Source organism: Ranitomeya imitator, chromosome 7 (assembly GCF_032444005.1).
Source record: "Ranitomeya imitator isolate aRanImi1 chromosome 7, aRanImi1.pri, whole genome shotgun sequence".
Lineage (NCBI taxonomy): Eukaryota > Metazoa > Chordata > Amphibia > Anura > Dendrobatidae > Ranitomeya > Ranitomeya imitator.
In genome coordinates, this window is record NC_091288.1 from 12,258,969 (window position 1) to 12,285,311 (window position 26,343).

The 26,343-nt window shown below is 50.7% G+C and overlaps 1 protein-coding gene across 10 annotated transcripts in view; it reads right to left on the reverse strand.

Annotated features, from left to right (window-relative positions):
• Positions 1-26,343, reverse strand: part of TNS1 (tensin 1) — a 441,100-nt gene that overhangs the window by 34,658 nt on the left and 380,099 nt on the right. For all 10 annotated transcript variants that reach the window (XM_069732691.1, XM_069732690.1, XM_069732693.1 and 7 more), the window contains one exon: positions 4,180-5,883. In XM_069732691.1, coding sequence (XP_069588792.1) covers positions 4,180-5,883 — 1,704 coding nt within the window. The remainder of the gene's footprint in view (positions 1-4,179; positions 5,884-26,343) is intronic.

Sequence of the window (26,343 nt, forward strand, 5' to 3'; positions counted from 1 at the left end):
CAAAGGCAGAGCGAGGGAGCAGAGGCAGGGCGAGGGAGCAGAGGCAGAGTGAGGGAGCAGAGGCAGAGCGAGGGTGCAGCGGCAGGGCGAGGGAGCAAAGGCAGAGCGAGGGTGCAGCGGCAGGGCGAGGGAGCAAAGGCAGAGCGAGGGAGCAGAGGCAGGGCGAGGGAGCAGAGGCAGAGTGAGGGAGCAGAGGCAGAGTGAGGGAGCAGAGGCAGAGTGAGGGAGCAGAGGCAGAGTGAGGGAGCAGAGGCAGAGCGAGGGTGCAGCGGCAGGGCGAGGGAGCAAAGGCAGAGCGAGGGTGCAGCGGCAGGGCGAGGGAGCAAAGGCAGAGCGAGGGAGCAGAGGCAGGGCGAGGGAGCAGAGGCAGAGTGAGGGAGCAGAGGCAGAGTGAGGGAGCAGAGGCAGAGTGAGGGAGCAGAGGCAGAGTGAGGGAGCAGAGGCAGAGTGAGGGAGCAGAGGCAGAGCGAGGGTGCAGCGGCAGGGCGAGGGAGCAAAGGCAAAGCGAGGGAGCAGAGGCACAGCGAGGGTGCAGCGGCAGAGCGAGGGAGCAGAGACAGAGCGAGGGAGCAGAGGCAGAGCGAGGGTGCAGTGGGAACGTGAGGGAGAAGCGGTAGTGTGAGGGAGCAGAGGCAGAGCGAGGGAACAGAAGCAGAGCGAGGGAGCAGTGGGAGCGTGAGGGCGTAGCGGCAGAGTGAGCGTGCAGCGGCAGGGCGAGGGAGCAGAGGCAGAGCGAGGGAACAGTGGGAGGGCAAGGGAGAAGCGGCAGGGCGAGGGAGCAGAGGCAGAGCGAGGGAGCAGTGGGAGCGTGAGGGCAGAATGGCAGAGCGAGCGTGCAGCGGCAGGGCGAGGGAGCAGAGGCAGAGCGAGGGTGCAGTGGCAGGGCGAGGGAGCAGAGGCACAGTGGGAGGGCAAGGGAGAAGCGGCAGGGCGAGGGAGCAGAGGCAGAGTGAGGGAGCAGAGGCAGAGTGAGGGAGCAGAGGCAGAGTGAGGGAGCAGAGGCAGAGTGAGGGAGCAGAGGCAGAGTGAGGGAGCAGAGGCAGAGTGAGGGAGCAGAGGCAGAGCGAGGGTGCAGCGGCAGGGCGAGGGAGCAGAGGCAGAGCGAGGGTGCAGTGGGAGCATGAGGGCGTAGCGGCAGAGCGAGGGAATAGAAGCAGAGCGACGGAGCAGTGGGAGCGTGAGGGCGTAGCGGCAGAGCGAGCGTACAGTGGCAGGGCGAGGGAGCAGAGGCAGAGCGAGGGTGCAGTGGGACCGTGAGGGCGTAGCGGCAGAGCGAGGGTGCAGTGGGAGCAGAGGGAGAACCGGTAGCGAGAGGGAGAACCGGTAGCGCGAGGTAGCAGAGGCAGAGCGAGGGAGCAGTGGGAGCGTGAGGGCGTAGCGGCAGAGCGAGGGTGCAGCGGCAGGGCGAGGAAGCAGTGGGAGCACGTGGAAGAAGCGGCACAGCAAGGGAGCAGAGGCAGAGAGAGGGTGCAGTGGGAGGGCAAGGGAGAAGCGGCAGTGCGAGGGCGCGGCGGCAGAGTGAGGGTGCAGCAATGCTTCAGCCTTATTTGGTCTCAGCAGTGCAGTGATCGGGATCCTTCCTGGGGTATCACCTAAATAGGTTGTGAGATGTATTACGATGACGTACAATCCTGCATCCTGTAATATGTGAGCTATAAAAGTCCATATAATGTTGGTGCCATATGGTGACATTATGCAGATTGTAAATGGAAATATAACACTGGTACTATATGGCAGTATTATATGGTCTGTCTAAAAAACTGACAAGTGAGTACGAACCTACTTTGCTTTCTATCCACAGCCTCCATTTTTCTCAAACTGGTCCTGTGCCCCGGCCATAAGCCGATAATGAAAATGCTGCATCTGTGCATAGCAATACGTTCTAAGGGCGTGTAAACTTTTGATACCCAACCACCCGACTTTTCCCCTGTGCCTCATGTGTGTAATACAAGAGAGGTTATGGCTGTATATTTCTTTATTATATATATTTACTTGACCTCAAAATCTCTGAATTCATGAAAAAAAAAAAAAACTTCTGCTGAAATTCTGCATTTCTATATAAATCTACTGAGTAACATAAAATAAAATAAAAAAGACGGAAAGTGATATTTACTGTGGTGTAACTCGTCCTCTAGTATTGTATGTCAGGGCTACAGATGGGGGAGGGGTGTGTATATATATATATATATATATATATATATATATATATATATATATATACACGGTATGTATCCAGCTACTGCCGCCCTTCATCTGTGAAGACTAAAAACTGATGCTGATCTGTCAGATTCCAAACATGCCAAGCAGCGGGGCACATCCAGCCTGCGCCATCTAAATCTGTCATCACCTGTCTGGAGACACTGATTGTGCTTCAATGTACAGAAATCAATCATTGTTACTGCAAGAAATGTCCCCGCACATCAATGCTCCTCAAGTCCAGCTTTATCGCCCCCATTCAGGCACTTTTTACACTTTTTTCCATTCTTATGCTCTTCCATTGTATGACTTTTTTTTTTATTGCGTGCAGAATCCCATCTGACCTGTAGGTGTCACTGTTCTTCTATAAGTTTTTATTGCAAATCTATGCCCTAATATAGGTTTTTTTCCATTTGATTTGGCTTTATTTAATAGAAAAAAACAAACATCTGTACTTTCTTGACTCCTCCAACAATACTGTCCCTGGCCTTGAGATTTGTGCCTCTGGAAGTGCAAAACGTTTTGTGTATAACTAGCCCAACACATAATCCTGTGAATAAAAAAAAAAAAATCGGGGATTCTAAGGATAGTGGACAAATGTTTTTGAAAAGGATCTGACTATAGCAAAATGATAATGGGTGCAGGGCTGAAGTGGCCCCTGGAGCCTTGGGGCCCAGAAAGTCCCATTGGCTGATATACTGCTATATACCTGCCATAGCTGGGAGCCCTGTTGCAAGGTGCCTCTGTGAATGCATAGCAAGCTATTATTCTCTGGTATCACCCATTCCATTTTCTTACTATTATTACAGTCTTTTAGGGATTTTTGATGTTGTGTCTCCACAGTAAGATCTTATCTTCTCCCATTTTCCGCTTGCAGAACTTTTCACACCCACAATGTCACTGGTGACGTTCTCGAGCCCCTGTATTGTGGAATGTGGTGGTCTCCTCCGGGAGGCGGCACGTCCGGCCCCGTGGCTGGTATGTGAGGTTGGCCACACACTGTCCTGTGGTCAATGAATTCCAAACATGGTCCGTAATGACGGCGTCTTGTAAACCGACCGTGCAAATATTTACCCTGGGCGTTCAGTAACTATAACAGATGATGTGGGTTACCAGCCATCGGGGGGCCGCGGGTGCTGCGAGGACACAATCCTCTTCTGTCGGTGGGCAGCATTATATTTTATTACTACATTTTAAGCCCCTGAAGGGCAGCTCTGTACTGTACAATCCAAACTTCACAAAGAGTTGGGAACCCCAGCGATCAGCGGCGATCTTTAGGGAAACCAAAAGTAACAATTCAAATTTCCTACAGCGCCTCCACAGGAGGAAAGCATGTATTACACAATACCCTTCCATACCAATAGCCTGTGTAATGGAAGACAGGACTCAAGCGTGAAAGAAGATCCTTGTAACTAGTTTTTGTAGCAAAGCGATGAGGATCCTAAAAAAAAAAAAGACGCCCCACCCCCTCTGTTAAGGGTAATTTTCTCAACTAGGCATCCCCTTTAAGGAATCCAATGTGATTCAATTGACTTTCTAAACTACATTTCTATGAGTGGGTGGGTATTTGGGTGCAGTGGTAGCGAGGACATCTTGGCTTTGGAAACTACAGGGGAGGTCATTGCTGCATAAGAAGACCCCAGTAAGTGGTGGTCCAGTTGTAGAGTTTGCATTAGTGTTCAGCAGAGTCTGGTTTTGTCCATTTGCCTCCTTCATGACTGTACATCCACTATGTACTATATGAGACATGCATCCCTATGACAGTAACTGAAAGCGCCATCTAGAGGCCAGAAAGAGTCCTGCACTCAAGAAACTAAAATCAGCCCCGAGAAGAGCAAGACGTGCAACGAGGACCTTCCCGAGCCATCATGAACACATCGATCTCCATACATTGATGTTTAGAGGATGACTACATTAATAATACTTAACTCGTTAATCCAATAATTTGTTATTTCCAGGTAGATACATTGCTATACGATTTACCTGCAACTCTGTGGGCCACGAGCCCTTCCAGGTTGTAGTTCTCCTCCTCCGGGGCTTCTCTGGCTTGATCAAGGGGTTGAGCGGTGACGGCAGCAAGCACTGGGGACGCTATAGCAGATTGCTGTGGACTGCTCTGCAGGAAAGTAGAGACAGGTGGGATAGATGATGATGATGGGATAGATGATGAGGGAGTAGTAGTCCCGTAGCTGTAACTTCTCACTAAAGTCGGTGGAGCTGGCTGTGTCTGGTAGCCATAAGGAGAATAGGTCCCAGAGGAATATGGCTCCCGGTACTCGTTCAGAGGTCTCATGGGCTCACATGAATAAGACCTTGGCGCTTGCTCGATGGGTGTATGCGCCTGGCTAACCGGAGCAGACGGCAGGCTGCCCGGCGACAAGAGCCCATATGCATTGCCCGGCCTCGGAGATGCCACCTGGGGCGATGGCAGGCTACAGATTCCCAGAGCTGGCTGGGCAGATAGTGACCCCGTTACCGGCATAGTTCTGTCCTCTTTTGGGGCGACAGGTACACTCTGTGATTTGTGAATCTGAGAGAATGAAGGGTCAAGGTCCAACATTAGCATGTTAAGTGCTTCGATCGACTGCTCAATCTCCTTCTGGGAGGCCATCATGGGGAACTCGGGGATACTATGACTCTGGGGGACAGTCTGAAAAGTGCTTGGCTGGGAAGTTGGGGTGACCATTGCGTTCTCTATTGCACCATCTTGCTGACGGGAGGGAGGTCGGCTGCCGCCCTGCTGCCATGAGTTCAGCCCCCTCTGGACGGCTTCTCTGCTGCTTACGCTTCTGGCTGGTGCTTGGGGCAGCTGTGAAACGGGCTCGTACTTTGCCGGTTCTGCATTAGTGAAGGACTGAGAACGGTACATCCCATTGGGGTCATAATAGTATAAGTGCTTTGGAGTTACGGTGCCCGGTTGGGGCTGTCCCCAGTGGGACATTGTGGGCTGGTTGACTTGGTAAGAGGACAAGTTCTCCTGGGCAGATACTGAAGGTCTCATCAGGTTACCAACATCTTGAGAATAAGGAGTCATTGTGTTTTTTAAGATGTTCTGGTTGTTATAGGGGTAGCCACCATTAATCATGGTCTCCTTCCCAAGATAGCCATGTTTATGCACCTTGTCTATGCCATTCATGGTTGTTGGACCATTGGACATGCTCATTTGGTGGTACCCAGTCTCATTCCTATGGGGTGAGCCATCAAGCGAGGACAGTGTACCCAAGCTTCCAACACTGTGTCCATCATGGATGGGTAGGTCATCATCTAGGATGTCTGTCTCTCTTTCGGTTGGCGGGGACATGCTGCTCCCATTGACGTGAACCTGTGCGGGCACCACATGCAGCATGGCACCTGTAACAGATGAGCCTGGGTTTAAGTTGTGCATCTGAGCATCGGAGTCCAAGCCAAAGCCAACAAGAAGCCTCTCCAGCTCTTGCTTCTCCTCGGGCGTCAACCCTTGGTTTGCAGCCGCATTGGCCACTTGCTCATCTGTCTTGTCTGTCTTTGTCGACGCGGTGGAATTGCCGGAATCGCTGCTCACCGATAGGGTATGTTCGATATGATTGGGGGTGGCAGACAGCGGGATGCCACTGACGTTTACTGTACTGGTACTCCCGTTGGTGGAGTCTTTCTTCTTCACTCTGGCATACAAACTTCCATCCAAAGGTCCTTGAGTGTGTCCGACTTCTGCAAGAAAAGAGAAGAAGAATCGTTAGCACTTAAGTCTCTATCTTTACCGTTCTGCTCAGTCAGTAACAGGATATCCAGCGAGACGCTCCACGGCCAAAATGTCTTTTCAACGAAACCGCTAAGCTGTCCTCTCCTTCCCAATATCAACTCCTCCTGCAGAACGAGGCATTAAACCCTCCATCACAGATATCAGCTCATCAATCTTGCATAATGGCTCATCTAAACGCCATCACTTCAATCCCACAGGAACCTGTCCCCCATCCAAGCACTTTATCCAACCGAGATTACACTGCGACTCCATGCCGGGTAATGGAGTTCTGGAAAGTCGTAAGAAAACATGTGGTAATCGATACTAGGCGATCACCGCAAACCAGATTAAGAGTCTCAGGGATTGAGTTATGATCTCAGGAGATCTCTCGGGGGAGGGGTACATTGATCTCTAGCGGAGACTCAGCCTCATTGGAGATGTTAACCTCTCGGCAGCACATTAACAACAAAAGTGAATCGATCAGTAACCAGAGATGGACAATGTCGTCCTACTCATGTTAGAGGTCATAATACGACACAATAAATATGTGAGACAGTCAGTTACCGAACTGCTGCCCCATAGCTGGGCACCTTCAGCCTGGGACAGCTCATAGAATCCCACGGTTTACAATATCATCTCTACGCTGATGACACGCAGATCTACCTATCTGGACCTGACCTCACTTCCTTACTGACCAAAATCCCGCACTGTCTGTCTGCTGTTTCATCTTTCTTTTCTGCTCGCTTTCTAAAACTGAACATGGACAAAACAGAATTCATCATCTTTCCCCCATCTCACTCTACCCCTCCACCCGACTTATCCATCAATATCAATGGCTGCTCACTTTCCCCAGTCCCATACGCCCGGTGCCTCGGGGTGATCCTCGACTCTACCCTCTCTTTCAAGCCACATATCCAAGCCCTTGCCTCCTCCTGCAGATTCCAACTCAAAAACATTTCCCGGATCCATGCATTCCTTGATCATGAAACCACAAAAACACTAGTGCATGCCCTCATTATCTCCCACCTCGACTACTGTAACCTCCTACTCTGTGGCCTCCCCTCTAGCACCTGTCTCCCCGTTATTCCCCGGCCTCTCCTCTCTGCCAGGCCCTTCACTGGCTTCCTATTGCCCAGAGGCTACAGTTCAAAACACTAACAATGACATACAAAACCATTCACAACTTGACTCCTCCATACATCTGTGACCTCGTCTCCCGGTACTTACCTACACGCAACCTCCGATCCTCACAAGATCTCCTTCTCTACTCCCCTCTTATCTCCTCTTCCCACAATCGCATCCAAGACCTCTATAATCTGGAACCCTCTACCCCAGCACATCAGACTCTCGTCTACCATGGAAACCTTCAAAAGGAACCTGAAGACCCACCTCTTCCGTCAAGCCTACAACCTGCAGTGATCCCCAGTCTACTGAACCGCCGCATGACCAGCTCTATCCTCACCTACTCTATCCTCAGCCATCCCCTGTAGACTGTGAGCCCTCGCGGGCAGGGTCCTCTCTCCTCCTGTATCCTCACCCATCCCCTGTAGATTGTGAGCCCTCGCGGGCAGGGTCCTCTCTCCTCCTGTATCCTCACCCATCCCTTGTAGATTGTGAGCCCTCATGGGCAGGGTCCTCTCTCCTCCTGTATCCTCACCCATTCCCTGTAGACTGTGAGCCCTCGTGGGCAGGGTCCTCTCTCCTCCTGTATCCTCATCCATCCCTTGTAGACTGTGAGCCCTCGCGGACAGGGTCCTCTCTCCTCCTGTACTTGTGTGTGCCTTGTTTTACTCCTGTTTATTGTACTTGTCTATATATGCCCCATTCACATGTAAAGTGCCATGGAATAAATGGCGCTATAAAAATGAATAATAATAATTTACCATACCACAGCCCTCCGCTCCCCTCTCCAGATGCAACCCGGGTCACATATAGTAGGAAATGTCATAATACGAAGATAATCAGAACATTTTGTAAGACACCCTTCTGAAGACCCAATGGGCCTTGTAGAAATGCCAACACATATGAATATTATACACTTAATTGGATATAGAACTATTTGCTGCAGTTCACCAGTGACGTCCATGATGCATAAAGCATCCAGCGCCTCATGCTTCAGTAATGGCAATGCCCCTAGCCGCACGCTTCTGAATTAGTCGAGCTATCGAAAATAGACGAAGCTCTACTGTCGACCTCAAATAGTGACTGTCGGAAGCACCAGCTGCAAATTCTTCTCCGGTGCCCCATAACGCGGAGTTTACATTGTATCACTGAGGACACATACGTGTTATCACCGAGGACACATATATGTTGTATCACTGAGGACACATATACTTTGTATCACCAAGGACACATATGTTGTATCACCACACTGTAGCACCGAAGACACAAACTTTGTATCACCTAGGACATATATACGTTGCATCACCGAGGACACATATACGTTGTATTACCGAGGACACATATATATTGTATTACCACATTATATCACCGAGGACACATATACGTTGTATCACCACACTGTATCACCGAGGATACATATACTTTGTATCACCAAGGACATATCTCACCACACTGCATCACCGAGGATACATATACTTTGTATCACCACATTGCATAACCGAGGACACATATACGTTGTATCACCGAGGACACATATATATTGTATCACCACACTGTATCACCAAGGACACATATACTTTGCATCACCGATGACACATACAGTGGGGCAAAAAAGTATTTAGTCAGTCAGCAATAGTGCAAGTTCCACCACTTAAAAAGATGAGAGGCGTCTGTAATTTACATCATAGGTAGACCTCAACTATGGGAGACAAACTGAGAAAAAAAAATCCAGAAAATCACATTGTCTGTTTTTTTAACATTTTATTTGCATATTATGGTGGAAAATAAGTATTTGGTCAGAAACAATATTTCATCTCAATACTTTGTAATATATCCTTTGTTGGCAATGACAGAGGTCAAACGTTTTCTGCAAGTCTTCACAAGGTTGCCACACACTGTTGTTGGTATGTTGGCCCATTCCTCCATGCAGATCTCCTCTAGAGCAGTGATGTTTTTGGCTTTTCGCTTGGCAACACGGACTTTCAACTCTCTCCAAAGGTTTTCTATAGGGTTGAGATCTGGAGACTGGCTAGGCCACTCCAGGACCTTGAAATGCTTCTTACGAAGCCACTCCTTCGTTGTCCTGGTGGTGTGCTTTGGATCATTGTCATGTTGAAAGACCCACGTTTCATCTTCAATGCCCTTGCTGATGGAAGGAGGTTTGCACTCAAAATCTCACGATACATGGCCCCATTCATTCTTTCATGTACCCGGATCAGTCGTCCTGGCCCCTTTGCAGAGAAACAGCCCCAAAGCATGATGTTTCCACCACCATGCTTTACAGTAGGTATGGTGTTTGATGGATGAAACTCAGTATTCTTTTTCCTCCAAACACGACAAGTTGTGTTTCTACCAAACAGTTCCAGTTTGGTTTCATCAGACCATAGGACATTCTCCCAAAACTCCTCTGGATCATCCAAATGCTCTCTAGCAAACTTCAGATGGGCCCGGACATGTACTGGCTTAAGCAGTGGGACATGTCTGGCACTGCAGGATCTGAGTCCATGGTGGCGTAGTGTGTTACTTATGGTAGGCCTTGTTACATTGGTCCCAGCTCTCTGCAGTTCATTCACTAGGTCCCCCCGCGTGGTTCTGGGATTTTTGCTCACCGTTCTTGTGATCATTCTGACCCCACGGGGTGGGATTTTGCGTGGAGCCCCAGATCGAGGGAGATTATCAGTGGTCTTGTATGTCTTCCATTTTCTAATTATTGCTCCCACTGTTGATTTCTTCACTCCAAGCTGGTTGGCTATTGCAGATTCAGTCTTCCCAGCCTGGTGCAGGGCTACAATTTTGTTTCTGGTGTCCTTTGACAGCTCTTTGGTCTTCACCATAGTGGAGTTTGGAGTCAGACTGTTTGAGGGTGTGCACAGGTGTCTTTTTATACTGATAACAAGTTTAAACAGGTGCCATTACTACAGGTAATGAGTGGAGGAAAGAGGAGACTCTTAAAGAAGAAGTTACAGGTCTGTGAGAGCCAGAAATCTTGATTGTTTGTTTCAGACCAAATACTTATTTTCCACCATAATATGCAAATAAATTGTTAAAAAAACAGACAATGTGATTTTCTGGATTTTTTTTTCTCAGTTTATCTCCCATAGTTGAGGTCTACCTATGATGTAAATTACAGACGCCTCTCATCTTTTTAAGTGGTGGAACTTGCACTATTGCTGACTGACTAAATAATTTTGTGCCCCACTGTATATGTTGTATCATCACATTATATCACCGAGGGCACATATACTTTGTATCACTGAGGACACATATATGTTGTATCACCACACTGTATCACTGACGATACATATACGTTGTATCACCGAGGATACATATACTTTATATCACAGAGGACACATAATTTGTATCACCGAGGACACATATATGTTATATCCCCGAAGACATATATACATTTTGTCACCACACTGTATCACTGAGGACACATAAACGTTGTATCAATGAGGACACATATACTTTGTATCACCGAAAACACATATACGTTGTATCACCGAGGATACATATACTTTGTATCACCGAGTACACATACTTTGTATCACCGAGGATACATATACTTTGTATCACCGAGTACACATACTTTGTATCACCGAGGATACATATACTTTGTATCACCGAGGACACATATGCTTTGTATCACCGAGGATACATATACTTTGTATCACCAAGGACATGTATCACCACACTGTAGCACCGAGGACACATAAACATTGTATCACCGAGGACACATATACATTGTATCATCGAGGACACATATACATTGTATCATCAAGGACACATATACTTTGTATCACCGAGGACACATATACGTTGTATCACCAAGGACACATATATGTTGTATCATCAAGGACACATATATGTTGTATCACCGAGGACACATATACGTTGTATCACCAAGGACACATATATGTTGTATCATCGAGGACACATATATGTTGTATCACCGAGGACACATATACATTTAATCATCAAGGACACATATACGTTGTATCACCGAGGACACATATACATTGTATCATCGAGGACACAAATACGCTGTATCACAGAGTACACATATACTTTGTATCACCGAGGACACATATACATTGTATCATCGAGGACACATATACTTTGTATCACCGAGGACACATATATGTTGTATCACCGAGGACACATATACATTGTATCATCGAGGACACAAATACGCTGTATCACAGAGTACACATATACTTTGTATCACCGAGGACACATATACATTGTATCATCGAGGACACATATACTTTGTATCACCGAGGACACATATACGTTGTATCACCAAGGACACATATATGTTGTATCACCGAGGACACATCTACTTTGTATCACCGAGGACGCATATACGTTGTATTACCGAGGACACATACTTTGTATCATCGAGGACACATATACTTTTGTATCACCGAGGACAGATATGCTTTTTATCACTGAGGACACATATACTTTGTATCACCAAGGACATGTATCACCACACTGCAGCACCGAGGACACATATACGTTGTATCACCCAGGACAGATATATGTTGTATCGCTGAGGACACATATAATTTATATCACATTGTATCACTGAAGACACATATACATTGTATCACCGAGGACACATATACATTGTATCACCGCATTGTATCACTGAGGACACATGTATGTTGTATCACCGAAGGGATATATACGCTGTATCACTGTGGATACAAATATGTTCTATCACTTTGGGCACATATACGTTATATCACCGAGGACACATATACATTGTACCATTGAGGACACATATACGCTGTATCACCAAGGACACATATACATTGTATCTCCTCACTGTGGATCCGGACTGTGTTGTTTTCCAGGCGGCTCGGTACCACACCCTGCTCCCTGGGGTTTACTGTCAGAGGAGAAGATATATTTATACCCTCTGGGAAGCTCTCCACGGACTGATTCACACCATGTTTTCAGGGGGTGGAGGTGTAAAAAAACTAAATGGCATCAAACGTCCCTCCCAAATGACCTCACGGTGCCAACACTATCATGTACACATTGTAAAAGTATGTGCAGATTTGTCAGCGGGCGCGGGATGACTCAACCAACAGAAGCGCCAAACAATCCTGCACCCCCAGGGTACAAGAGATCTGACATCTTATATTACATAAAGTCAAACAAACAAGGGCACATGACAACACTGAAGGACCAGCACAAAACCCAACTGCAGAACCAGAACCTCTGCAATCCTGACAAGGGGCAAAAAGAAGGACACTTGGGAAGTCAGGAGACCCCATAGAGTGACCCAATGATGCTCCCCTCATACAACGACCCCGTGATGCTCCCCCATACAGTGACCCGATGATGCTGACCCATAGTGACCCCACGATGCTCCTCTTATGCAATGACCCCATGATACTCCCCCATACAGTGACCTCATGATGCTCCTCTATACAGTGACACCATGATACTCCCCATACAGTGACCCCATGATGCTTCCCCATACAGAATTCCCATGATGCTCCCCATGCAGTGATCCCATGATGCTGCCCCATACAGTGACCCCATTATGTTCCTCCAGTGACCCCATGATGCTCCCCATACAGTGACCCCATGATGCTCCCCATACAGTGACCCCATTATGCTCCCCATACAGCGACCCCATTATGCTCCCCATACAGTGACCCCATGATGCTCCCCATACAGTGACCCCATGATGCTCTCCCATACAGTGACCCCATGATGCTCCGCATACAGTGACCCCATGATGCTCCCCATACAGTGACCCCATGATGCTCTCCCATACAGTGACCCCATGATGCTCCGCATACAGTGACCCCATGATGCTCCCCATACAGTGACCCCATGATGCTCCCCATACAGTGACCCCATGATACTCCCCATACAGCGACCCCATGATGCTCCGCATAGTGACCCCATGATGCGCCCCCATACAGTGAACCCATGATGCTCCCCACACAGTGACCCCATGATGCTCCGCATACTGCGACCCCATGATGCTCCGCATACAGTGACCCCATGATGCTCCCCATACAGTGACCCCATGATGCTCCCCATACAGTGACCCCATGATACTCCCCATACAGTGACCCCATGGTGCCCCCCCATACAGTGACCCCATGATGCTCCGCATACAGTGACCCCATGATGCTCTCCATACAGTGACCCCATGATGCTCCCCATACAGTGACCCCATGATGCTCTCCATACAGTGAACCCATGATGCTCCCCATACAGTGACCCCATGATGCTCTCCCATACAGTGACCCCATGATACTCCCCATACAGAGACCCCATGATGCCCCGCATACAGTGACCCCATGATGCTCTCCCATACAGTGACCCCATGATACTCCCCATACAGCGATCCCATGATGCCCCCCATACAGTGACCCCATGATGCTCTCCATAGTGACCCCATGATGCTCTCCCATACAGTGACCCCATGATGCTCCCCATACAGTGACCCCATGATATTCCCCATACAGCGACACCATGATGCCCCGCATACAGTGACCCCATGATGCTCCCCATACAGTGACCCCCATGATGCTCCCCATACAGCGACCCCATGATGCTCCGCATACAGTGACCCCATGATGCTCCCCATACAGTGACCCCATGATGCTCCGCATACAGTGACCCCATGATGCTCCCCATACAGTGACCCCATGATGCTCCCCATACAGTGACCCCCTGATGCTCCCCATACAGCGACCCCATGATGCTCCGCATACAGTGAACCCATGATGCTCCCCATACAGTGACCCCATGATGCTCCCCATACAGTGACCCCATGATGCTCTCCCAGTGACCCCATGATGCTCCCCATACAGCGACCACATGATGCTCCCCCATACAGTGACCCCATGATGCTCCCCATACAGTGACCCCATGATGCTCCCCATACAGCGACCCCATGATGCTCCCCATACAGTGACCCCATGATGCTCCGCATACAGTGACCCCATGATGCTCCCCCATACAGTGACCCCATGATGCTCCCCCATACAGTGACCCCATGATGCTCTCCCAGTGACCCCATGATGCTCCCCATACAGCGACCACATGATGCTCCCCATACAGCGACCACATGATGCTCCCCATACAGTGACCCCATGATGCTCCCCATACAGTGACCCCATGATATTCCCCATACAGCGACCCCATGATGCCCCGCATACAGTGACCCCATGATGCTCCCCATACAGTGACCCCCATGATGCTCCCCATACAGCGACCCCATGATGCTCCGCATACAGTGACCCCATGATGCTCCCCATACAGTGACCCCATGATGCTCCGCATACAGTGACCCCATGATGCTCCCCATACAGTGACCCCATGATGCTCCGCATACAGTGACCCCCTGATGCTCCCCATACAGTGACCCCATGATGCTCTGCATACAGTGAACCCATGATGCTCCCCCATACAGTGACCCCATGATGCTCTCCCAGTGACCCCATGATGCTCCCCATACAGCGACCACATGATGCTCCCCCATACAGTGACCCCATGATGCTCCCCATACAGTGACCCCATGATGCTCCCCATACAGCGACCCCATGATGCTCCCCATACAGTGACCCCATGATGCTCCCCATACAGTGACCCCATGATGCTCCCCCATACAGTGACCCCATGATGCTCCCCCATACAGTGACCCCATGATGCTCTCCCAGTGACCCCATGATGCTCCCCATACAGCGACCACATGATGCTCCCCATACAGTGACCCCATGATGCTCCCCATACAGCGACCCCATGATATTCCCCATACAGCGACCCCATGATGCCCCGCATACAGTGACCCCCATGATGCTCCCCATACAGCGACCCCATGATGCTCCGCATACAGTGACCCCATGATGCTCCCCATACAGTGACCCCATGATGCTCCGCATACAGTGACCCCATGATGCTCCCCATACAGTGACCCCATGATGCTCCGCATACAGTGACCCCCTGATGCTCCCCATACAGCGACCCCATGATGCTCCGCATACAGTGAACCCATGATGCTCCCCATACAGTGACCCCATGATGCTCCCCATACAGTGACCCCATGATACTCCCCATACAGTGACCCCATGATGCTCTCCCAGTGACCCCATGATGCTCCCCATACAGCGACCACATGATGCTCCCCCATACAGTGACCCCATGATGCTCCCCATACAGTGACCCCATGATGACCTCACGGTGCCAACACTATCATGTACACATTGTAAAAGTATGTGCAGATTTGTCAGCGGGCGCGGGATGACTCAACCAACAGAAGCGCCAAACAATCCTGCACCCCCAGGGTACAAGAGATCTGACATCTTATATTACATAAAGTCAAACAAACAAGGGCACATGACAACACTGAAGGACCAGCACAAAACCCAACTGCAGAACCAGAACCTCTGCAATCCTGACAAGGGGCAAAAAGAAGGACACCTGGGAAGTCAGGAGACCCCATAGAGTGACCCAATGATGCTCCCCTCATACAACGACCCCGTGATGCTCCCCCATACAGTGACCCCATGATGCTCCCCCATACAGTGACCCGATGATGCTGACCCATAGTGACCCCACGATGCTCCTCTTATGCAATGACCCCATGATACTCCCCCATACAGTGACCTCATGATGCTCCTCTATACAGTGACACCATGATGCTCCCCATACAGTGACCCCATGATGCTTCCCCATGCAGTGATCCCATGATGCTCCCCATGCAGTGATCCCATGATGCTGCCCCATACAGTGACCCCATGATGCTCCCCATACAGTGACCCCATGATGCTCCCCATACAGTGACCCCATGATGCTCCCCATACAGCGACCCCATTATGCTCCCCATACAGCGACCCCATTATGCTCCCCATACAGTGACCCCATGATGCTCCCCATACAGTGACCCCATGATGCTCTCCCATACAGTGACCCCATGATGCTCCGCATACAGTGACCCCATGATGCTCCCCATACAGTGACCCCATGATGCTCCCCATACAGTGACCCCATGATACTCCCCATACAGCGACCCCATGATGCTCCGCATAGTGACCCCATGATGCTCCCCATACAGTGAACCCATGATGCTCCCCACACAGTGACCCCATGATGCTCCGCATACAGTGACCCCATGATGCTCCCCATACAGTGACCCCATGATGCTCCCCATACAGTGACCCCATGATACTCCCCATACAGCGACCCCATGATGCTCTCCATACAGTGACCCCATGGTGCCGCCCCATACAGTGACCCCATGATGCTCCGCATACAGTGACCCCATGATGCTCTCCATACAGTGACCCCATGATGCTCCCCATACAGTGACCCCATGATGCTCTCCATACAGTGAACCCATGATGCTCCCCATACAGTGACCCCATGATGCTCCCCATACAGTGACCCCATGATGCTCTCCCATACAGTGACCCCATGATACTCCCCATACAGAGACCCCATGATGCCCCGCATACAGTGACCCCATGATGCTCCCCATACAGTGACCCCATGATGCTCTCCCATACAGTGACCCCATGATACTCCCCATACAGCGACCCCATGATGCCCCCCATACAGTGACCCCATGATGCTCTCCATAGTGACCCCATGATGCTCTCCATAGTGACCCCATGATGCTCTCCCATACAGTGACCCCATGATGCTCCCCATACAGTGACCCCATGATATTCCCCATACAGCGACCCCATGATGCCCCGCATACAGTGACCCCATGATGCTCCCCATACAGTGACCCCCATGATGCTCCCCATACAGCGACCCCATGATGCTCCGCATACAGTGACCCCATGATGCTCCCCATACAGTGACCCCATGATGCTCCGCATACAGTGACCCCATGATGCTCCCCATACAGTGACCCCATGATGCTCCGCATACAGTGACCCCCTGATGCTCCCCATACAGCGACCCCATGATGCTCCGCATAGTGAACCCATGATGCTCCCCATACAGTGACCCCATGATGCTCCCCATACAGTGACCCCATGATGCTCTCCCAGTGACCCCATGATGCTCCCCATACAGCGACCACATGATGCTCCCCCATACAGTGACCCCATGATGCTCCCCATACAGTGACCCCATGATGCTCCCCATACAGTGACCCCATGATGCTCCGCATACAGTGACCCCATGATGCTCCCCCATACAGTGACCCCATGATGCTCCCCCATACAGTGACCCCATGATGCTCTCCCAGTGACCCCATGATGCTCCCCATACAGCGACCACATGATGCTCCCCATACAGTGACCCCATGATGCTCCCCATACAGTGACCCCATGATGCTCCCCCATACAGCGACCACATGATGCTCCCCCATACTGTGACCCCATGATGCTCCCCATACAGTGACCCAATGATGCTCCGCATACAGTAACCCCATGGTGCCCCCCCATACAGCGACCCCATGATGCTGCCCATATTGGTTATGAGAAAAATGAGTACAAAGATGTCCCCCCACACCACTTATTTGTGTTCTAAATGCAAATCTCGCAACACTGACATATACCATCACCTATGGAGCTGCACGCATATTCAGAGGTTGTGGGGAGAGGTACACACTGAATTGCAGAGAATATGCGAAGTTAACTTCACGCTTACCCCACAATGGGCTATTTTTAATATTCTAGACGAGGCATCCCACAAAATGCCTAGACACATTAAAGCAACACTTATGATTTGGGCTTCGGCGACCAGGAAAAGTATTTTGCACCAGTGGTTGAGTCCAATGGTCCCTTCGCTGTCTTTCATCCGCACTAAAATCCAGTTCATATTCAGGATGGAGTGGCTGAACGCACTGACTAACAGAGAGAAACAATCGGGTAGATTCTTATCCACGTGGGCTACTTTTATTCCTTCGCTTCCTCTAGAGACTATGGAGAAACTGAGAGTACACTTTGAAAATACTCAATGGTATCTTTTGCAGCGGATAGGTGGCAGATCGCCAGTTCCATAAGACACCTCTATGGTTACGCACACGCAGAGTATGGGGTTCTCTAGATCTGTTTATGTGGGGGGGTGGGGGGGATTTGGGGTTACAATATCATTCAATTGTTATTCTTCTATAGGACCTCTGATGGTAATGTTTGGTTTGTATTGTTTTTACAAAACTTTAATAAAAAGATTTTTTTTAAAAAGAAAAATGAGTACATAAGGTCCAGCAGCTTGGAGAACCACCCCAAGCAAAGATGGGACCTCACTGATATCCACAGAGCAGAACCCTGAGCAGTCATGCTAAATTGCCGGACGCTGATTGTCAACAAAGATCTGCAGGTATATGATACAATCCTATCTCCTTGCAGCCACCACAAGGGGGAGATAAAGACCTTGCAGGATAATGTGTATTATAGTAAACAGAGAGCTCTCCCTGGTGGGAGCATTGGTAATGCAGAGGATTTGTATCAGAAAAAATGACTGTTAAAAATATATTAAAAATGAATCAAAGCAGAATTTTGAACCTTATATGACCATTCTAAAAAGCCAAAGCCCTAAACCCCTAAATCAGGATCCACTCAGTGGGATGCAACCCACACCAAACTCTGAGGCGCGAGCATTATTTGGGAATCCGCCTGGTATTTCTCCCAGAGATTGCAGAACAACACTGACTGCTCCGAGCCCAGGAGAACACGACAACACTGACTGCTCCGAGCGCTGGAGAACATGACAACACTGACTGCTCCGAGCTCAGGAGAACAGGACAACACTGACTGCTCCGAGTCCAGGAGAACAGGACAACACTGACTGCTCCGAGCCCAGGAGAACATGACAACACTGACTGCATCGAGCCCAGGAGAACATGACAACACTGACTGCACCGAGCTCAGGAGAACAGGACAACACTGACTGCACAGAGCCCAGGAGAACATGACAACACTGACTGCACCGAGCCCAGGAGAACAGGACATCACTGACTGCTCCGAGCCCAGGAGAACACGACAACACTGACTGCTCCGAGCCCAGGAGAACAGGACAACACTGACAGCACCGAGCTCAGGAGAACAGGACAACACTGACCGCACCAAGACCAGGAGAACAGGACAACACTGACTGCTCCGAGCCCAGGAGAACAGGACAACACTGACTGCTCCGAGCCCAGGAGAACAGGACAACACTGACAGCACCGAGCCCAGGAGAACAGGACAACACTGACAGCACCGAGCCCAGGAGAACAGGACATCTCTGGCTGCTCCGAGCCCAGGAGAACACGACAACACTGACTGCTCCGAGCCCAGGAGAACAGGACAACACTGACAGCACCAAGCCCAGGAGAACAGGACAACACTGACTGCTCCGAGCCCAGGAGAACAGGACAACACTGACTGCTCCGAGCCCAGGAGAACAGGACAACACTGACAGCACCGAGCCCAGGAGAACAGGACAACACTGACTGCACCGAGCCCAGGAGAACAGGACAACACTGACTGCTCCGAGCCCAGGAGAACAGGACAACACTGACTGCTCCGAGCCCAGGAGAACAGGACAACACCGACAGCACCGAGCCCAGGAGAACAGGACAACACTGACAGCACCGAGCTCAGGAGAACAGGACAACACTGACCGCACCAAGACCAGGAGAACAGGACAACACTGACAACACCGAGCCCAGGAGAACAGGACAACACTGACTGCTCCGAGCCCAGGAGAACAGGACAACACTGACAGCACCGAGCCCAGGAGAACAGGACAACACTGACAGCACCGAGCCCAGGAGAACAGGACAACACTGACTGCTCCGAGCCCAGGAGAACAGGACAACACTGACTGCTCCGAGCCCAGGAGAACAGGACAACACTGACTGCTCCGAGCCCAGGAGAACAGGACAACACTGACAGCACCGAGCCCAGGAGAACAGGACAACACTGACTGCTCCGAGCCCAGGAGAACAGGACATCTCTGACTGCTCCGAGCCCAGGAGAACACGACAACACTGACTGCTCCGAGCCCAGGAGAACAGGACAACACTGACTGCACCGAGCCCAGGAGAACAGGACAACACTGACTGCTCCGAGCCCAGGAGAACAGGACAACACTGACTGCTCCGAGCCCAGGAGAGCAGGACAACACTGACTGCTCCGAGCCCAGGAGAACAGGACAACACTGACTGCACCGAGCCCAGGAGAACAGGACAACACTGACTGCTCCGAGCCCAGGAGAACAGGACAACACTGACAGCACCGAGCCCAGGAGAACAGGACAACACTGACAGCACCGAGCTCAGGAGAACAGGACAACACTGACAGCACCGAGCCCAGGAGAACATGACAACACTGACTGCACTAAGGCCAGGAGAACATGACGAAGCAAGATAAGTGAAAGCAGTCAGAGGGGAGCGCAGAGGAATTGACCCAGGAAAGGGGAGATGAAAGGGAGTTGTCGAGCACCACCGCAGCTCCAGCTGAATACCTCCAAAGGAGGATAAGAATGTGTGTCAAACAGAAATCAGTCCCAGGAGCGCTGAAGGAAACTCAGACAACATATGTCGTTTGCCACTTTGCACCGAGCTCAGGAGAACAGGACAACACTGACTGCACCGAGCCCAGGAGAACAGGACAACACTGACTGCTCCGAGCCCAGGAGAGCAGGACAACACTGACTGCTCCGAGCCCAGGAGAACAGGACAACACTGACTGCACCGAGCCCAGGAGAACAGGACAACACTGACTGCTCCGAGCCCAGGAGAACAGGACAACACTGACAGCACCGAGCCCAGGAGAACAGGACAACACTGACAGCACCGAGCTCAGGAGAACAGGACAACACTGACAGCACCGAGCCCAGGAGAACATGACAACACTGACTGCACTAAGGCCAGGAGAACATGACGAAGCAAGATAAGTGAAAGCAGTCAGAGGGGAGCGCAGAGGAATTGACCCAGGAAAGGGGAGATGAAAGGGAGTTGTCGAGCACCACCGCAGCTCCAGCTGAATACCTCCAAAGGAGGATAAGAATGTGTGTCAAACAGAAATCAGTCCCAGGAGCGCTGAAGGAAACTCAGACAACATATGTCGTTTGCCACTTTGCACCGAGCTCAGGAGAACAGGACAACACTGACTGCACTGAGGGATGATTTTGCAATTTTTGGAATTGGGGAAAGCAGGTTGACAACTTTGCAGGAGCATCAATAGCAGCTGTATAGGTTGTCAGGATGCTTTTCTACACTCCTGAATTCCCTACCACCTAATATTTAGTTACATTGTGTTCCCTTTCTGAGAGGCTCCCTGTTCTGCGATACATAAAGAAAAGGGAATAAGGAGTGGATCTCAGATTATTTGCCTTTCAGAAATCTGGGAAAGCTGGGTGACGGCTCTTGTGCGAGCAGCGATGGTGACCATATTTTTGGTTGTCAGCCAGAAATGTTCAGATCTTTTTGCTCCATAGTGTCGGCAGCTACATAAAAAAGAAACCCATTAGCTGCATGTAAGTAAGTGAACCCTCATAAATGATAGATGAGCGCGCCTGCCCCTCCTGTGCCATCATCAATAGGAGGGAGGTAAAAATAGACGGCAGGAGCAGAAGTCAGTGCCCAAGAGCAGCTGCTCCAAGGGGGATCCTGATGGACAGAGACCTCTGAGACCCCTCATTCATTCCTGCCCAGGGATGATCCCAGAGAGGTTTAAAGGGCAACTCCACCTGTCATATTATCCATCCATCTACTATTATGAGGGGGGATGTCAGGTGTAAATGACCACTACTCTCATTTTGACAGTACAGGACAGGAATGGACTCCGTAGTCCCAGGGGGAATCGAGATTCTTTCTTCATAGTGATGTCACCATGTGGACTGTGATGTCACCATGTGGACAGTGATGTCACCATGTGGACAGTGATGTCACCATGTGGACAGTGATGTCACCATGTGGATAGTGATGTCACCGTGTGGATAGTGATGTCAATATGTGGACAGTGATGTCACCATGTGGACAGTGATGTCACCGTGTGGATAGTGATGTTACTGTGTACAGTGGTGTCACCGTGTGGACTGTGATGTCACCATGTGGATAGTGATGTCATCATGTGGACAGTGATGTTACCGTGTGGATAGTGATGTCACAGTGTGGATAGTGATGTCAATATGTGGCAGTGATGTCACCGAGTGGATAGTGATGTCACCGCTTGCGGATAGTGATGTCACCGTGTGGACTGTGATGACACCATGTGGATAGTGATGTCACCGTGTGGATAGTGATGTCATCGTGTGGATAGTGATGTCATCGTGTGGACTGCAATGTCACCATATGGACTGTGATGTCACCATGTGGACAGTGATGTCACCGTGTGGATAGTGATGTCACCGTGTGGAAAGTGATGTCATCGTGTGGATAGTGATGTCATCGTGTGGACTGCGATGTCACCATATGGACTGCAATGTCACCATATGGACTGTGATGTCACCATGTGGACAGTGATGTCACCGTGTGGACAGTGATGTCACCGTGTGGACAGTGATGTCACCTTGTGAACTGTGATGTCACCATGTGGACAGTGATGTCACCATGTGGACTGTGATGTCACCTTGTGGATAGTGATGTCACCGTGTGGATAGTGATGACACCGTCTAGATAGTGATGACACCGTGTGGATAGTGATGTCAACTTGTGGACTGTGATGTCACCATGTGGATAGTGATGTCACCTTGTGGATAGTGATGAGACCGTGTGGATAGTGATGACACCGTGTGGATAGTGATGATACCGTGTGGATAGTGATGACACCGTGTGGATAGTGATGACACCTTGTGGATAGTGATGTCACCTTGTGGATAGTGATGTCACCGTGTGGACTGTGATGTCACCATGTGGATAGTGATGACACCATGTGGATAGTGATGTCACCGTGTGGATAGTGATGTCACCGTGTGGATAGTGATGACACCGTGTGGATAGTGATGTCACCGTGTGGATAGTGATGTCACCTTGTGGATAGTGATGTCACCTTGTGGATAGTGATGTCATCTTGTGGATAGTGATGTCACCGTGTGGATAGTGCACTTGTGGCCGGACCCCCTTAAAACCACCACCTGCACTCATATACCACCCTGAGTCCCCGGGCAGAGTCACATGATAAGCAGCTAGGATGGCTCTGCAGATCGCTGTGGGATCTGATGGTCTCTGGGAGAGCGGCGGCCCCGGGACCCCATTCATCGTGCCAGTCACTCACATAAACAGACAGATTGTGTTACACTGTAATCCCCCGAAACAATCACATCGTATTCACCGGATGATTTCTGCTAAATGCTTTCAGCTTAAGAATGCAAACACATCGCGGCGTGTTCACAGCACACACGCAACCCCCAGGCCGGGGCAAAACAAGAAGCCCCCAGAACTACTACAAGGAAGAAACCATCATCCGTCACTGATCTGCAGCCAAAAACCGCATCAGCGCCAGGAGATAAGCGGCGCCCAACACACACAGAACTGCCCGTCATACACACCACGGCCCGGCACACACAGAACTGCCCGGCACACACACCACGGCCCGGCACACGCAGAACTGTCCACCACACGCAGAACTGCCCGGCACACACAGAACTGCCCGACACACACAGAACTGCCCGACACACACAGAACTGCCCGGCACACACACCACGGCCCGGCACACGCAGAACTGTCCACCACACGCAAAACTGCCCGGCACACACAGAACTGCCCGACACACACAGAACTGCCCGACACACACAGAACTGCCCGACACACACAGAACTGCCCGACACACACAGAACTGCCCGACACACACAGAACTGCCCGACACACACACAGAACTGCCCGACACACACACAGAACTGCCCGACACACACACAGAACTGCCCGACACACACAGAACTGCCCGGCACACACACAGAACTGCCCGACACACACACAGAACTGCCCGACAGACACACAGAACTGCCCGGCACACACAGACCTGCCCGACACACACACAGAACTGCCCGGCACACACACAGAACTGCCCGACACACACACAGAACTGCCCGACACACACACAGAACTGCCCGACACACACACAGAACTGCCCGACACACACACAGAACTGCCCGACACACACACAGAACTGCCCGACACACACACAGAACTGCCCGACACACACAGAACTGCCCGACACACACAGAACTGCCCGACACACACAGAACTGCCCGACACACACAGAACTGCCCGACACACACAGAACTGCCCGACACACACAGAACTGCCCGACACACACAGAACTGCCCGACACACACACAGAACTGCCCGACACACACACAGAACTGCCCGACACACACAGAACTGCCCGGCACACACACAGACCTGCCCGACACACACACAGAACTGCCCGACAGACACACAGAACTGCCCGGCACACACAGACCTGCCCGACACACACACAGAACTGCCCGACACACACACAGAACTGCCCGACAGACACACAGAACTGCCCGACACACACAGACCTGCCCGACACACACACAGAACTGCCCGGCACACACACAGAACTGCCCGACACACACAGAACTGCCCGGCACACACACAGAACTGCCCGACACACACACAGAACTGCCCGACACACACACAGAACTGCCCGACACACACACAGAACTGCCCGACACACACAGAACTGCCCGACACACACAGAACTGCCCGACACACACACAGAACTGCCCGACACACACACAGAACTGCCCGACACACACACCACGGCCCGGCACACGCAGAACTGTCCACCACACGCAGAACTGCCCGACACACACACAGAACTGCCCGACACACACACAGAACTGCCCGACACACACACAGAACTGCCCGACACACACACAGAACTGCCCGACACACACACAGAACTGCCCGGCACACACACAGAACTGCCCGGCACACACACAGAACTGCCCGACACACACACAGAACTGCCCGGCACACACACAGAACTGCCCGACACACACACAGAACTGCCCGACACACACAGAACTGCCCGACACACACACAGAACTGCCCGGCACACACACAACTGCCCGGCACACACAGAACTGCCCGGCACACACACAGAACTGCCCGACACACACACAGAACTGCCCGACACACACACAGAACTGCCCGACACACACACAGAACTGCCCGACACACACACAGAACTGCCCGACACACACAGAACTGCCCGACACACACACAACTGCTCGGCACACACACAGAACTGCCCGACACACACAGAACTGCCCGGCACACACAGAACTGCCCGACACACACAGAACTGCCCGACACACACACAGAACTGCCCGACACACACACAGAACTGCCCGACACACACACAGAACTGCCCGACACACACACAGAACTGCCCGACACACACACAGAACTGCCCGGCACACACAGACCTGCCCGACACACACACAGAACTGCCCGACACACACACAGAACTGCCCGGCACACACAGAACTGCCCGGCACACACACAGAACTGCCCGGCACACACACAGAACTGCCCGACACACACAGAACTGCCCGGCACACACTGCGCCGCTTATCTCCGGAGGAAAACAACAGGAGTGAAAGATGGAACCGATCACAGACATCAGATCACAACCCTGAATGCAGAAGATGTGGGGAAGCGCCAGTCAGCTGGACCCCGGAGCTGACATGATGGGAGGAGGCCGCAGCAGCTGTCTGTCCTGTGGTCTACATGGATTTGCAGTGAGAATTGTGGAGCCAAATATATCCTGATGTAGCAGAGCTGAGATGGTCATTTAACTCCATCACTGCTGTAAATGATGTAGTGAGTTTACCTGCAGTCCTATGTAAGACTAGAGGTATCACTATGAGGTGATCCAAATGGTAAACTCACCTCTGTTGCACCTGACAAACCCGATTAACACACTCAGTTCTGCTACATCTGACCACAGACAACTAAGCATAATCACATTCTCGGCTCTGCTACCTACATCTGATAACAGACAACTAAGCATAATCGCATCTTCAGCTCTGCTACATCTGGCAAACTAACATACATAGTCATCTTTGATACATCTAACATTAACAGCTGACATAGTAACATCCTCAGCTGTACTGCATTGGACAAACTTGAAAATTTAACATTTTTACAGACTCGTCTTTGCTACATCAGGTAAATGATATAACTACCTCCATACCTCATATATTCAGCTGACAAACTAATGTTCAGTACATGGTCATCTCTGCTACATCTGTAAACCTGACAACTGCACATACTCGCACACTCAGCTCTGCTGGATCTGACAGACAAACACAATTCGGTTTGTTCACACAAAGTATTTGATGTTGACTTT